At 40.5% G+C, this 13,596-nt stretch overlaps 1 protein-coding gene across 1 annotated transcript in view; it reads left to right on the top strand.

The window, feature by feature from the left end:
• The window catches only part of LOC107091648, a 31,446-nt gene extending 18,153 nt beyond the window's left edge, over positions 1-13,293 (top strand). Inside the window, exons 3-4 of the mRNA XM_015385697.1 lie at positions 2,945-3,006; positions 3,535-13,293. Of these exons, the coding sequence (XP_015241183.1) occupies positions 3,576-12,269 (8,694 nt within the window). The 5' untranslated portion in view covers positions 2,945-3,006; positions 3,535-3,575 and the 3' untranslated portion in view covers positions 12,270-13,293. The remainder of the gene's footprint in view (positions 1-2,944; positions 3,007-3,534) is intronic.
• Positions 13,294-13,596: the final 303 nt, after the last annotated feature.

The following is a 13,596-nucleotide window of genomic DNA, read 5'->3' as shown; positions in this document are numbered from 1 at the left end:
TTTATTAACACTGATGCCAATAGTGCGCAATGCAATACATCGTGCACGTAAACAATTTAAGAGCAGAACGTTGCTCAGTGTTTCACTGCAAGAAGAGCGGACCGCAGCCACCCTCCTCTCAGCAGCCCGTGGGCAGTGCAAAGCCAGAACGAAGTGAATCATGCTGCTTTTAAACTGGACGCAGCAGGAGCAGCAAAATCGCGTCTGTTGCTTCCTTTTTGCTGCTTGTACCAGTTTAGTTCTGACGCGCGGCTGAAGCAGCTTTGCTGCACTGGCTGCGCGGTCGAAAAGTGGCTCTGACGCGCGTTGGGCGGAGCTACTCTATCCTTTATTTGCCTTGCAGCTATATTTGCTGTGATCAGTGGGAATAAAGTAGTTTTATTATGTTTTTAAGTGGGTAAATCCACCTGAAAACTTAATCAGTGCAGTCAGTTCATCCCGCCTTCCAATATTTCTGTGGGAGCCGCTCAGACCCCCACATACCAGCGGTGCTGTCAGTAGGATCCCATTCAATGGGCTTGTTTGTCAGACATGGTATTTTTTCTAAAGGAAAACTGCTAAGTAAAAAGGTCCTCACAATGTAACAGTGAATATTAGACAGTGAATTTTTTTTTTTTATGTACTGTGAGAGGAAAAATGTAAATGGAAAAATCAGAGCTTAAAATAAAACTCAAGATTTGTACTTTTTTATGTTGTGTAATTTTCTTTTTCTTCGAATTGATATTATAAAACTGGTATCGAAAAAAGTATCGTTCAGGAACCGGTATCGAATTGAAGGTATCGGTATTGGTACCGGAACCAAAAATTTTTTAACAATACCCAGCCCTAGATAACACAACCAACTTTTTTTTTTATTATCATCTCAGCTGTCACACCCGCAGGAGTACGAGCTGTGTAGGCCCCGGCGTGCATCTGCATCACACAATGAACCTTTTTTCATGATAGGACTCGTGCGCGCCGTGTCATGAGAGAGGGGAGGATGAGAATGGCTGATGTATAGTGAGACGTCTGTCAGTTGGGTAGGTGGGTGTTTCCTCTGGGAGGTGTTAACGTACAGCGCACACAGAGAGATGGAGAGTGGGGATGACTCCAGCAGCAAAACAGCGTTTTTCAGATGGAAATACCGGTGTTACGTCGAGCTGCATTTCCCCATCAGATATACGGTTTCCCCTGCATCTCCACACAGCGCAGATGGCACGATTCACCGCGCAAGCGACAGGAAACGCGCATCCGCGCTAATGGCGCGCAACAGTTGCCCTGTGCTCGCGCCACAGGAGAACTATGGAGAGCTTGAAGGATCAAATGATAGCCTCTATGGAGAAAGGGAGAAATCTGGATGGATACTCTGCCTTTTCAACCTACTGTATTTTTTATTTTAAACATTATTTAATGGCCTTTGTGGCAGGGATGAAGATCCATATTTTATGTCACACACAGAGTACACATCTAGATGGATAGATAGATGTTGCAGTATCTATAACAACCCAAACACACAGGATTTCAGAATTAGACAACCCCAGTTATTAATTTCATATACTCACCAGATCTGAATGCCCTGTTAAAAAACTTCACATCGCGTTCCCCCCTAATGTCATTTACGTTGAGCTGCAATAAATGCAAAACTCTCTGCAGGTTCTTGTCTTTGTCATCCGCTCTATTCAGCTGGCTTTTGAAACACACGGCGAGAAGGTGGGGGCCGGGTGGTGAGGGTTACGGGGGCGAGAAATGCAAAAGTAATGCAATAGTTACTTTTACTAGTAACTAGTTACTTTTATTGTGGAGTAACTCAGTTAGTAACTCAGTTACTTTTTGGGAGAAGTAACTAGTAACTATAACTAATTATTTTTTCAAAGTAACGTGCCCAACACTGTAAATGTATATATTTCTTTTAATTAGCTTGTTTATGTATTCGCCTTTGTAATAATTATCTTATTTATTTATTGTCCATTATAATGTTCAACTTTATTTATTAACTTTTTTTAAGTATTTATGTGCATGTTATATTTTTGTCTGTTTTATTTTCCTTTGTATTTTTTTACCCTAAGTATTTCTGCAATGCTATTTATTTCTGCCTGTCATGTTTACATTTCTGTATGCATTTCTGCCTCATTATGCAAACGAAGAAGGGCTGTGTCTTAGAGGGTCAACTTCTGGATTTAATTGTATGCTTATTTATTTATTTAGCATTTATTTATTTCTGTTTTCATTTGTAAAAATGGTAGAGCTGGTCCTCCATAACTTTGTGGGATACAGTGACAAAGTACAGTCCCATACCAAGTAAGACATTTGGTCACCCTATTTGTAACTGTGGGTCTGTTTATTTACAAAAGTGCTATTTTACAAAGGCCCTGTGTAGGCACCGCCACTCAAAATTTACTCTTTCCTTTTATTTCCTGTTTACAATTTAGTAGCCAGTGGTAAAATTGCTTTTTAACTACTGATTTTAGCTGTAGTTCTGTTTTATTATATTTAATATACTTCTCTAGGTATATTTCTTTGTTTTAGTGCACTGGATAGGTTAAAAACTTAAACAATTTTAGAAATTTTATTTAGACTTTGATTATTAATTCATACATGTTTCCCCTGCATCTCCGCACAGCGCAGGCGGCACGATTCACCGCGCAAGCGACAGGAAACGCTAGACTTTGATTATTAATTCATACATGTTTCCCCTGCATCTCCGCACAGCGCAGGCGGCACGATTCACCGCGCAAGCGACAGGAAACGCTAGACTTTGATTATTAATTCATACATGTTTCCCCTGCATCTCCGCACAGCGCAGGCGGCACGATTCACCGCGCAAGCGACAGGAAACGCTAGACTTTGATTATTAATTCATACATGTTTCCCCTGCATCTCCGCACAGCGCAGGCGGCACGATTCACCGCGCAAGCGACAGGAAACGCTAGACTTTGATTATTAATTCATACATGTTTTAATGCAGGCTCACCTCCCACCCCCAGATGTGGCTTTACTAACCTGTGATGGTGCCATGTCCCAGTAAAGGTAAGCAATTATGCTTTCTAATATGAGATTTGTCATAGGTTTTTGCGTCCGTCTGTCTGTGGGATAACTCAAAGAAATATTGACAGATTCTAATGAAATTATCAGATGTGTCCCTCATACCAAGGAGCAATCCCTACATTTTGGTGATGATCCAGATCATAATCTGAATGCAGGAGTTTTTGAAGGATTCTCTAACATTGTGCAATAGGGATATTTGGCAGAAAAAGCAGCAAATCATAGTGTGGCAACAGTGACTGCTGACAACCTTAGCATTCGACTCAAAACATCTGGAGGTATTTTACTGAAGATCAAAACACAAGAAAAGGTAACATTGTCAGTTTGTTAGTTAGCAGGGTCAATTTAGAACTTATGAGGAATTTGGTACTGATCCAGATTATGTGCAAGTCTAAGCTATAGGTGTAAGTCGCAATATGGAGAAAAATGTACTGCTCAGCAGAGATCTGCACTTCTGAGTGCTTTTCTAGTATTAAAACTGATTTTCTTCTTTTTTTTTCTTCTTTATTTTAGGATTGGATGCGAAAAGCCATTTTTGCTAATCCTTTAACAAAATGGCTCATGGCTGGAATTCATACTTTCCAAACTTCCCACCTCGTTCGTCAGATCCTCGAAGTCTAAGGAGGACAGCAGAGTCTGATAGATCTGCACCCCAGCATTTTGGAAACTTTACTGGACATCATGGTTTCTCTGGTGCAGTGGGATCACGACAATTCCCTGCACCAAACACAAACTTTAATGCGAACTATTGCAGAAGTAACAGTTTTGAACCTCCAAGGTCAGACTGTTTTTATAACCGGTACAATGAAAGGCAATGGCAAGGTAATAGACAAGATGTGGCAAGGGATTACCCGCCAAGATATAGGGGTAGAGATTTCCCCAACTATGCTTCAAACTCCTTCCCTACACCAGGATCTTACCATTCGTCTTTTGCACCAGATTTTCATCGTCCGAAGCAAGACCACATGCAAGCCACATCATATCGGGGGAACTACTCTGCTGTTAGCAACTGCTCTGACACAGATGCTAGGGAAGCACGGCCTTCATGCAAATTCACCCGAAATAATTTTTTGCCAAGACCAAAAACTGACATTGTTTCAAATGAAGGCTCCACGAAATACAGTTTCTCTGCAACTGGAAATGGCAATAACCAGATGGAAAGACTGTGGCCTAGAACTTCAGCGATTAATTCATTTTCAGTCAAAGATTACAGGGAACATGATCATTCTTCTGCTAACTCTTCTGATGTGAGGACTACAGGGACTGAACGTGATGCTTTTCCTTATCCACAAAAAAAGGTTAATCTGGACAGAGACATTGCAGAAGCTACATATCCAGGCTTCAGTATGACTGAAAAATGTCCTAGAGATGGAAATCAGCATTTTGTGAACCAAGAGGAGGATCATATTCTAAAATCAACAGCTCCGTCTAAATTTGACAATGAGCAGAGTTACATAAAGGATGACTTTTTAGAGGAAATCAATCAAAGTGAGGAATTGGATCCTCCAACCTCAACTGATGATCAAAGCACAGCTATGAATGAGCCTGAGTTAGGAAAAGATCGGTGCTTAACAAACCTTTTGGAAAAATCAGGCTCATTAGGTGAGTTTTTTGATGAAAAAACATCCATGATTTCAAATTCCACTGATTTGGAAGATGAAATGATAAAAGCTGACAAACATGAAAGAGATATTCAGAAGGATGCATCTCAATTGCTGGTTCTGCATGAATCAAATTCTTCAGACAATGATGATGAGCAAAGCGAAAGCATTTTAAGTAGCAACAACCATAACACGGAGTTCAGTTTGCAGTCATCTGAACAGAAATCTTGTGAAAGTCTCAGTGGTGTGAGTGATGATGATTCACGTGACTCTAACACAGTCACAAAGATTGATCAAGAAGTACAAAAAGACAAGGAACTACTATGTAAAACTGTAGAGCAAAACACAGCTTTTTCTCTAGATGCGGATTTTTCCAAGCCAGGTGATACTAGGAGCTACTCTTCTAATCAGTTCAGTGAAATTGAAAATAAAGGTGTGGCTAGTCGAGCATCGTCAATGACACACAGTTCAGATACTGATGAATGTTTTCATAAAGCTCAAAAAAATGTAAGTGCAGAAAAGTTGACACTTTCCCAAAATCTGCCTTGTATTGGCTCCATTGCCCTCAGTGGCATTTTGAAGAATTCAGCTTTTAAAGATAATGAACATGTGCATACTGAGACAGACTTGCAGCAAACCCCTTTGATCAATGACAGCAATCATAGTCTGGAAAAGGAAAGCTCACCAGAAAACACAACTGTGGTCCTCTCAAAAGATGAATCCATACTAAGGCAAAATGATTCTGCAAAAAATTTGCATACAGTTCAGGGAACTAGAAACCTCCCTGCAAAGAACACCTACTCAAGTAAAGACTCCAGTCCCTCTATCACAAGTGACAATATCCCTGTTGATAATGATATGGTTAGTCAGTCAGAACTCAATAGTAATTGCCCAGACTTGCCTACTTATCAGGACACGGGAAGTCTACCACACAAGGAAACTCCAGAATTGCCTTCAAGTCAGAAATCTAGTCCACGTGTCACTCATACCAATTCCCCGATTGATACTAAAGATATTGATCATTCAGAATCCCCAGACCCAAATGTCTTAAACACAGATGTGCTTCTATCTCATTCAAATGAAGGTCCACTGGTGGGCACAAGTGCTACCTCCCATACAGATCAAACATGTATTATCACTTCTATAACTGACATTAACACACAAAAAGATTTAAGTAACTTGAAGTCCTGTTTAAACTCTCATGCCACTAGTGGTCAGGAGAATAATTTAAATTCTGCTTTGTTCCCAGATCCACACTATTCATTTAATGATCATTCTGTGGTTCAGGAAAAGAAGGAACATGTAGATTTTCCTGAAGATGCAAAGGATTCATTTGAAAATTCAGATTTTCCCACAATCATCTCATCAGAACCAGGCCTGTTGTATGGCGAACCTCTGTCTGCAGATGAGTCTTCATGCAGTGCTTTAGAAACAGTTGATGTCTCACATCAGCTTCAAGAAATGCATGAGAGGACACCTGTGGAGGGCCCCATGGACCAGCCAGAACGGCCAATACCTCAATTGACATCATCTGCCCATATGAGACCCTTCCTTCACCCTGTTGTAATACTGATGAACATGGAGACGTCAGATAAAATGGGCAGCACATACAATTGTTCTAATTGTCTACATAAAGCTAACAGTGTAGATCTTCTGATCGAGCACCACTACTGTTGCCATCCAATGCCAAGTTATCAACATTGTAACACATGTGATGTCTATTTCATGAAGAGTGAAGATGGCGAACAGCATTGTTGTAATCAGATCAGCACACAGAAGAAGAAAAACTGTGGTCCCTACAGGTGCAGTAGGTGTGGCCTAATATTTTCCAGAATACTTCACTATGTTAGGCATATGCGTGATCACACTGGAAGAACACCTTATAGGTGCAGTGGATGTGGCTTGTACTTTTCACAGTCAAGTTCTTTGAATCATCACAGAAGAGTTCCTGGTAGGTGCAAGCAGTCTCTAAAAGCTAAGAAGACATGCACCATTCCTATCAAAACTGAAACCCCAACACAGAAAGATGTGGCCCTAAACAATTCATATGAAAGCATGAAGCCATGTTACGTCAGGCTCATTGACATCTCCAAAACCAATGTCTGTCACTATTGTGGCAAAGCTTTTTCTTCCGCAAAACGACTCAAAAAGCATATCTACAATGTGCACAAGGCGGAAAGGATGTCCTCTCTAAGTGAGAAAGATGCTCCATATAAATGTCCTCTTTGTCCAAGACATTTCAAATACTCGTATAACAGGGCTCGGCATTTGCGCTTCTGTGTCCGAGATGCAATATATGGAGGAAAGAAGAAAGTTGGTGACAAATATGCATGTCCCTTGTGTAATGCTACCTTCACTGCGTCATGCAACAGATATAGACATATTAAACTAACTTGCCTGCGAGAAACTCTTAATCGGCTCGCGAGAGAGAGGCTTAAATGGCGTCAAAGGTCTTGTAAGCACAACGAGCAAAAGATCCAATCAACAGACCCTCTACAGATGATACAAGCTAAGGAGGAAGAAGCAAAAATGGAGGAACCCCAAGATTTAGCATCCAAGATTCATTACAAATGCAGTCACTGCCCTGCTATATTTTTTCATCCCTCTGGAAAGTATAGACACATGAAAAAACATGAGTTGTTTAAGCGGACTGGCAAAATAATCAGGTATAGGAAATCTGCCTTACCCAAACCAGTATCTTCATGTGACAAAAAAACTGACAAGAATGCCAGTCAACCTGACAAAGTAGAAGAAAATCCAAAGAAAACTTTTAGATGTCGCTTTTGTGGCCTAAATTTTCGTATTCTAGCATCGTTAAAGAGACATGAGGGTAGTCATTGTGGTGACAAACCATACCGCTGTCTGGAATGTGCAAAGGGATTTAAGAACCTTTCACATCTCATTGCTCACAGAGTTGTACACCAGAAGAGGATACAGTGTACAGTCTGTAAAAAAGTTCTACCTACAATTGGAGAACTGATCCAACACCGAAGCTCTCACCTTGAAAAGGGAATGCTCCAGTGCCCAGAGTGCCCAGCACAGTTTCAGTATCCAGTGTATCTGCTTAGGCATTTAGTGACACACAGAAACAAAGACAAGAAGACACAGAAACCTGCAATGGAAACTCAAACAAAGCCAAAACAATGCTCTGAATCTGTCAAAGAGCAGACTGGGCTAAAATCTTTGCAATGTTCACTCTGTAAAGAAACATTTGATGATGCCCACATTTTAAGAAAACACATTCTCGCACACATTTCAAGAAGTTCTTCAAACCAGTGTCCATTCTGCAAAAAAAAGTTTAAAACGCGTCATTCTTTGACACGCCACACGATCAGACACACCGGGGAAAAAGCTTTTTCCTGTGCCAACTGTGGAAAACAGTTCTACCGTTCAGTATACCTCAAAATTCACACAGAGAGTTGTAAACAACCAAATACCAATCCCAATATGGAAGCAAATTTGAGTAATCCTATAAACAAACGGCTATCGTGTACCATATGTCCCCGGAGATTTTGGAAAAGAATCCGTTTAGAAATGCACATTAAGGGCCACAAAAATAAGTCTCTGCATATATGTACAAAATGTGGTCAATACTATGGAATACACATGCTAACTCGGCATAAGGTGATGTGCGTCGGGACCAAAGAGATCTCCTTGGCCAGTGAATCCCTTGATGATAATTCAGAGTCAAACTCAACTGAAGTAAACAACGGTGTCCAAGAAAAAACTTCTGACTCAGATGAAAGTAAATTGTTGCCACTAAAATGCCAATATTGTTCAAAACGGTTCAGATACACATCCCTCTTACTAAGACATACTGTTACACATACTGGCCTGCAACCCTTCCAATGTATGAACTGTGACCAAAGGTTTAGCAGTAAAACTCGATGGTTAAATCATGAAGCTTCATGCCATCCTAAGTCAAAATCAGATTCACAAAAACTCAAAATTGAGGCAGAGGAAGATTCTGCTTCACAAACATTCCCATCTGAGGTTGAAGCTGAGTTAAAATGTAGATTCTGCACTAAGACTTTCATTAAAGCACGAAGCCTGAGGCATCACATTCTGACGCACAATGAGGTGAAGCCATATCGCTGCAAAGCCTGTGACAGCTGCTTTTCAAGATACGATCACCTGAAAGTGCACCAGGCTCTTTGCAAAAGTAAAAAGACACGGCTAGAAGTGAGAATCCCTAAAATTAGTCTGGAAGATGTTGGCAAAGGTTGGCAAAGTAAATTCAACCTAAAGTCGCCTGATGAGCAAGAGAGCTTTGACTGTAAAGTCTGCTTGAAAAGCTTTACAGCTGAGAATAAACTTTCTCGACATATCACTATGTTCCACACTGTAAAGAAATTCAAGTGCCGCTATTGTGGTTCTGCCTTCTCTCACGAAAAAACATTGAAACATCATCAAAAGATGAGAAAATGCAGAAAGCAGAGAGAATCAGAGACTCCATTACAGGAAACTGATAAACCAACTGACAATATTATCCAAAATCTTGATGGGATAAGGAAAAAAATATTGGTGAGGATTCAGCCTTTATTCAACAAAGACCTTAAGTTTGTGTGCAGCTACTGCCCCCGTGCTTTCAAAAACAGCTGGCAGTTAAATGTACACACCCGATTACACACAGGAGAGAGGCCATATTCATGTGATCAATGTGGAGAGAGATTCATAAGAAGTGATTATCTGTCACGTCATAAGTGTAAAGATAAAACTCAGCCCAGCAATGTGCTCTGCGACAGATGTGGGGGATTTTTCTCTGAATCACAACTTGAAAACCACAAAAAAGCTTGCATTCTAAAAACTTGCTCACCAAACGATTCCAAAAGCAAACAGCCAACCATTCAAAGCCCACCGAAAGGCTTTTCATGTGCATACTGCAGTTTACGATTCTTGTTATTTTCACAACTCCAGGAACACTTTTTAACTACACACAAGCAAGACACGGACACTCCACCCATCTCTACTGCTCCACTGCAACAACTTCTGTCCAACATACCCAAAATCAAAGAGGAGCCTGTGGATGAGCTTTACGGAAAAGCCTCCTCTAATGATGTTGTGTTGCCTATACCAGACACTGGTCTAGCTCCTGATGCCTCAGACTTGCTTGTCTGCCAGGAGTGTAACATGTGCTTCACAAACAGAGCAGGACTAATTGGTCACCAGCGTGTACATTCAACACGAGTACCCTATGTCTGTAAATACTGCAAAAGGGGCTTCTGGAATAAAACTCAACTCCGAAATCACTACAGAAAATGTAGACGTGGAAACCAACGGCAGGACATCCCTATAAAAGCAGAGAGGGATGATGCTTTTATTAGCCCCAAGTCCAAAGGCAATTTTGAAACGAGAGCAGCAACAACACCCTGTGCAAAAGTGTTGCAAACTAATGTCCCATGTAAGGAAGAGCCAGAGGATGAATCGACACAAAGCTCATATGGAAATCAGGCCCAGAGTGGAAACTCTAGTACCGAAAAGAAATCTGTGCAGTACCAATGTTCTGAATGCGATAAAAGCTTCACTGATGGCCTGTTGCTGATAAGTCACCTTGAAGACCATGGAAGAGAGGAAGAAGAGAAAAAATCTAATAAATGTCCCAAATGTGGGCGAGTGTTCTCTAATCCGGGAAATCTGAGAAGACACATGAAACTGCATGTAGTCCACCAAAAGTACTTCTGTCCATTTTGCACTAAGGTGTGCAGCAGTATGACTGAGCTTGAAAAGCACAAAGCAACTCATGATCATAGTAAACCTTTTACTTGCAAGTTATGTGAGCTACCAGTTGCGACAAGGCATGTCTTACGTGAACATTACATTAGTGAACATGCTGATGACATATTTCATTGCCAGTGGTGCAGCAAAATGTATTCATCCAAAAAGTCCCTGTCAAGACATTGTAAGGAATGCCATCCAAAGGAGATACGAGAACAAAGGGGTGGATATCTGCAGTGGGGTAGTGTTGAACAGCAGTCTAGCAGTTATGTTAGTACAAATGGTGATAGTGATGAAGATCAAAACCTTGGCAGCGACAGTGACTCTGACTCAGCCCCTTACTTCCCCTGCCATGTGTGCGGAAAGACTTTCCCAACATCAGAAAGTCTTGAGGACCACCAGTTGTGTCACCTTGGCAAAAAGCCACATGAATGTGCTGAATGCGGTAAATGTTTCTTCCAGGCGTCCCAGTTGCAACAGCATCAGCGCATGCACAAGTCTGAGTTTCAGTGTCCAACATGTGGTAGAGGATTTGTATCGCTGTTTGCACTACGGAATCATAAACATTCTCACGGGAAGAGCCGTCCGTTCCGTTGTCCAAAGTGTGACCTAGGCTTTGCTGGACCCACACAGCTAGCAGAGCACATGTCAACGCACCGAGAAGAGAGCTTTCCATGCGATATCTGCAATAAGATATTTCAGTGTAAAAGCAGCAGAGCTGAGCATCGCAAGACCCACACAATGTCAAATGAAGACCTCCTGACTTCAGGTTCCAAGGGAGAGCTTGAACACCCTAAAAGCATGTTCGGATATACAACCGAGTTCAAGTACCGCTGTGGCATCTGTAGTGAGCGCTTCAGAGATCCAGAAGAACTCTCTGAACACGGATGCTTGGAGGCAAGAGAGCGACCCTATACTTGCACAGAGTGCAACAAATATTTTCTTCATGCATCTCATCTGAAAAAGCACCAAATCACTCATCAGCAGCCATGGTCTGATAGAGAATATCCATGTAATCAGTGTAACAGTAGTTTTTCCTCATCTCAGCACTTCCTCAGTCATCTCAAAACCCATGTTGGCACTACAATAGTATTGGGTCAGGAAAGGGACTCATCGAAGGGATTCATATGCCCAGTTTGCCACCAGTGTTTTAGTAGTGCCACAGAACTGATCCAACATTTTCCAACTCACCCTGATTGTTCACCTGAACAGGAAAAGGCGGAACAACATACCTCAGACAGTGAGTCAGAAGAACAAGAAGTTCTTCACCCTACGACACCAATTGTTTATGATTGTGCGGAGTGTGGTAAAAGATTTTTAAAGAAAGAGGCTCTTCTTCACCATAATTGTTCTCTGAAACGGCAAGAAATATTGGAGAACAGGTACTTGGATCAGGAAGATGCTAGTCCAACTCATGAGGCTACAGGGGACGAAGAGGAAGTCGATGTTATTGGAGAAGATCTCTACAGATGCCAGGATTGTTCAGTGCAGTTCTCTTCCAAAAGCAGCCTACTGGAACATCAAAACACTCAACACTCCAAAATCTTGAGAGACTATAAATGCGAGACCTGTGGAAAGACCTTCAGCAAGAAGCGTTACCTCAGAAAGCATGAACTAAGACAACATGGTCCTAAAGAGTATGTTTCTACTAAAGCAGACCTGGAAAAGAAGTTTAAATGTATCCAATGTCGAGCGAGATTCAATACATGCCAAGACTTATCTAACCATATGAGACTGCATGCTGAGAAACATGTTGGGGAGTATCGTTGTGACATGTGCTACAAGTCATTTAGCAAGCGGGTTCTTCTTAGACAGCATCAGGAGAGTCATGTTGGCGAAGTTGTGTATGAATGCACGGAGTGTGACAAAGCTTTTGCTTTTCCTCACCTGCTGGAAGAACATCAACTTTCTCACGTAGCATCTGCTAAGTAATGTTCCAGTTCCTCCTGTATACCTTATCTTCTTTCTAAATCACTTAAAATCATATATTCTAAGGTCCCTTTATGCCTTACTTTTGTGTACTTCCAACTGTTTGGACCTTACTTGTTGCATATTCACAAAGCACTTGACCTAGGGTCAGGTATGATAGAACATGTTTTCTTTAGTTATGTGTTGTTTTTTTTTATTATTGTATTGAGATTAGTAAAAACGATTTCTGATACAGTGTTTGTAAATCTGTGTTACAAATTTTGAATTATTGTTTGATTTACAAAAAACATGTACAATATGTCTTTAATGACCTAGATTTTGAGGTTTGACATATTTTGTTGACATTCTGTAAAGTAGGCTTTACCTTGTTCATTTTGTTCCTTTGAAATGGCTTTCAATGCTACGACTATTCCTGTTCAAGATAAAAAAAAATTCTGTTTATTTCTTGTATGCCTTTTATCAATTGTTTCTAAATTGATAACGTGAAAAAAATCTTGTACAGACAGTGATATGTTGCTTTAATGGGAATGTTCTTTTCATCACTTTATTCTTAAAGAAACTAGTTGCAATTAAATGGTAAAGTCAACTTCAGTATCCAATTCTAGTTCTGATTTGTGTCTCTTCATGTTGTTTCTACCTCAGAAGTAAAAGATTTGGCCATACGTTTGTGATATAGCAGAGAAACCTGATGCTTGGAGACATTTGAAGTTGAAAAAACTACAAAAGGTTAAGTACATTTAGATATACTTTTTGGGTTATTACAGGAATGTTGGACCAAGGGTGTATCTTTGCGATAAAAGTTGGTGGGGACGCTCTAGGGGTGGTGGCTGATGGACCTACAGCTACTCAACCCGAACACTACCAATACGGTTTATATTTTCCAAAAATGAGCTCAAACATATTATTATTAAATGCTTTACTATTGTTGAGAACACAAGAGTACCACAATACATTTCTGGTATTTATAGTTATAGACAGATGACTGCCTTTAGTGCATTATTTTATAAAGGGTTCAAAAATATTAATGTCTAAAAAATGAAGAATAACAGTCGATACCGATGCCAACAGCAATATATCATGCATCCCTAGTATGGACACAACTTCACTACCATCAATCCATCGATGCATGGCTTCCCTTTAAGCTGCATCAGCTATTATTCTAGCAGCAAAATAAAATTTAGAAATTTGTCCCATATGTCATTGACAGCCAAAGTTTATATATTGAACCTTATATTTCAAAATCATTTATACACTGGTTTGTATTATTTGTGCTTTAATTATTGTATGCTTCTTATACTTTAATTTTAACTCTGCGTCCTGTGAGTCTGGC

The sequence above is a fragment of the Cyprinodon variegatus genome, unplaced genomic scaffold, assembly GCF_000732505.1.
Source record: "Cyprinodon variegatus isolate N-32 unplaced genomic scaffold, C_variegatus-1.0 Scaffold346, whole genome shotgun sequence".
NCBI lineage: Eukaryota > Metazoa > Chordata > Actinopteri > Cyprinodontiformes > Cyprinodontidae > Cyprinodon > Cyprinodon variegatus.
The sequence above is the reverse complement of the archived record's forward strand: the minus strand, read 5'-3'. Positions and strand labels throughout refer to the sequence as shown.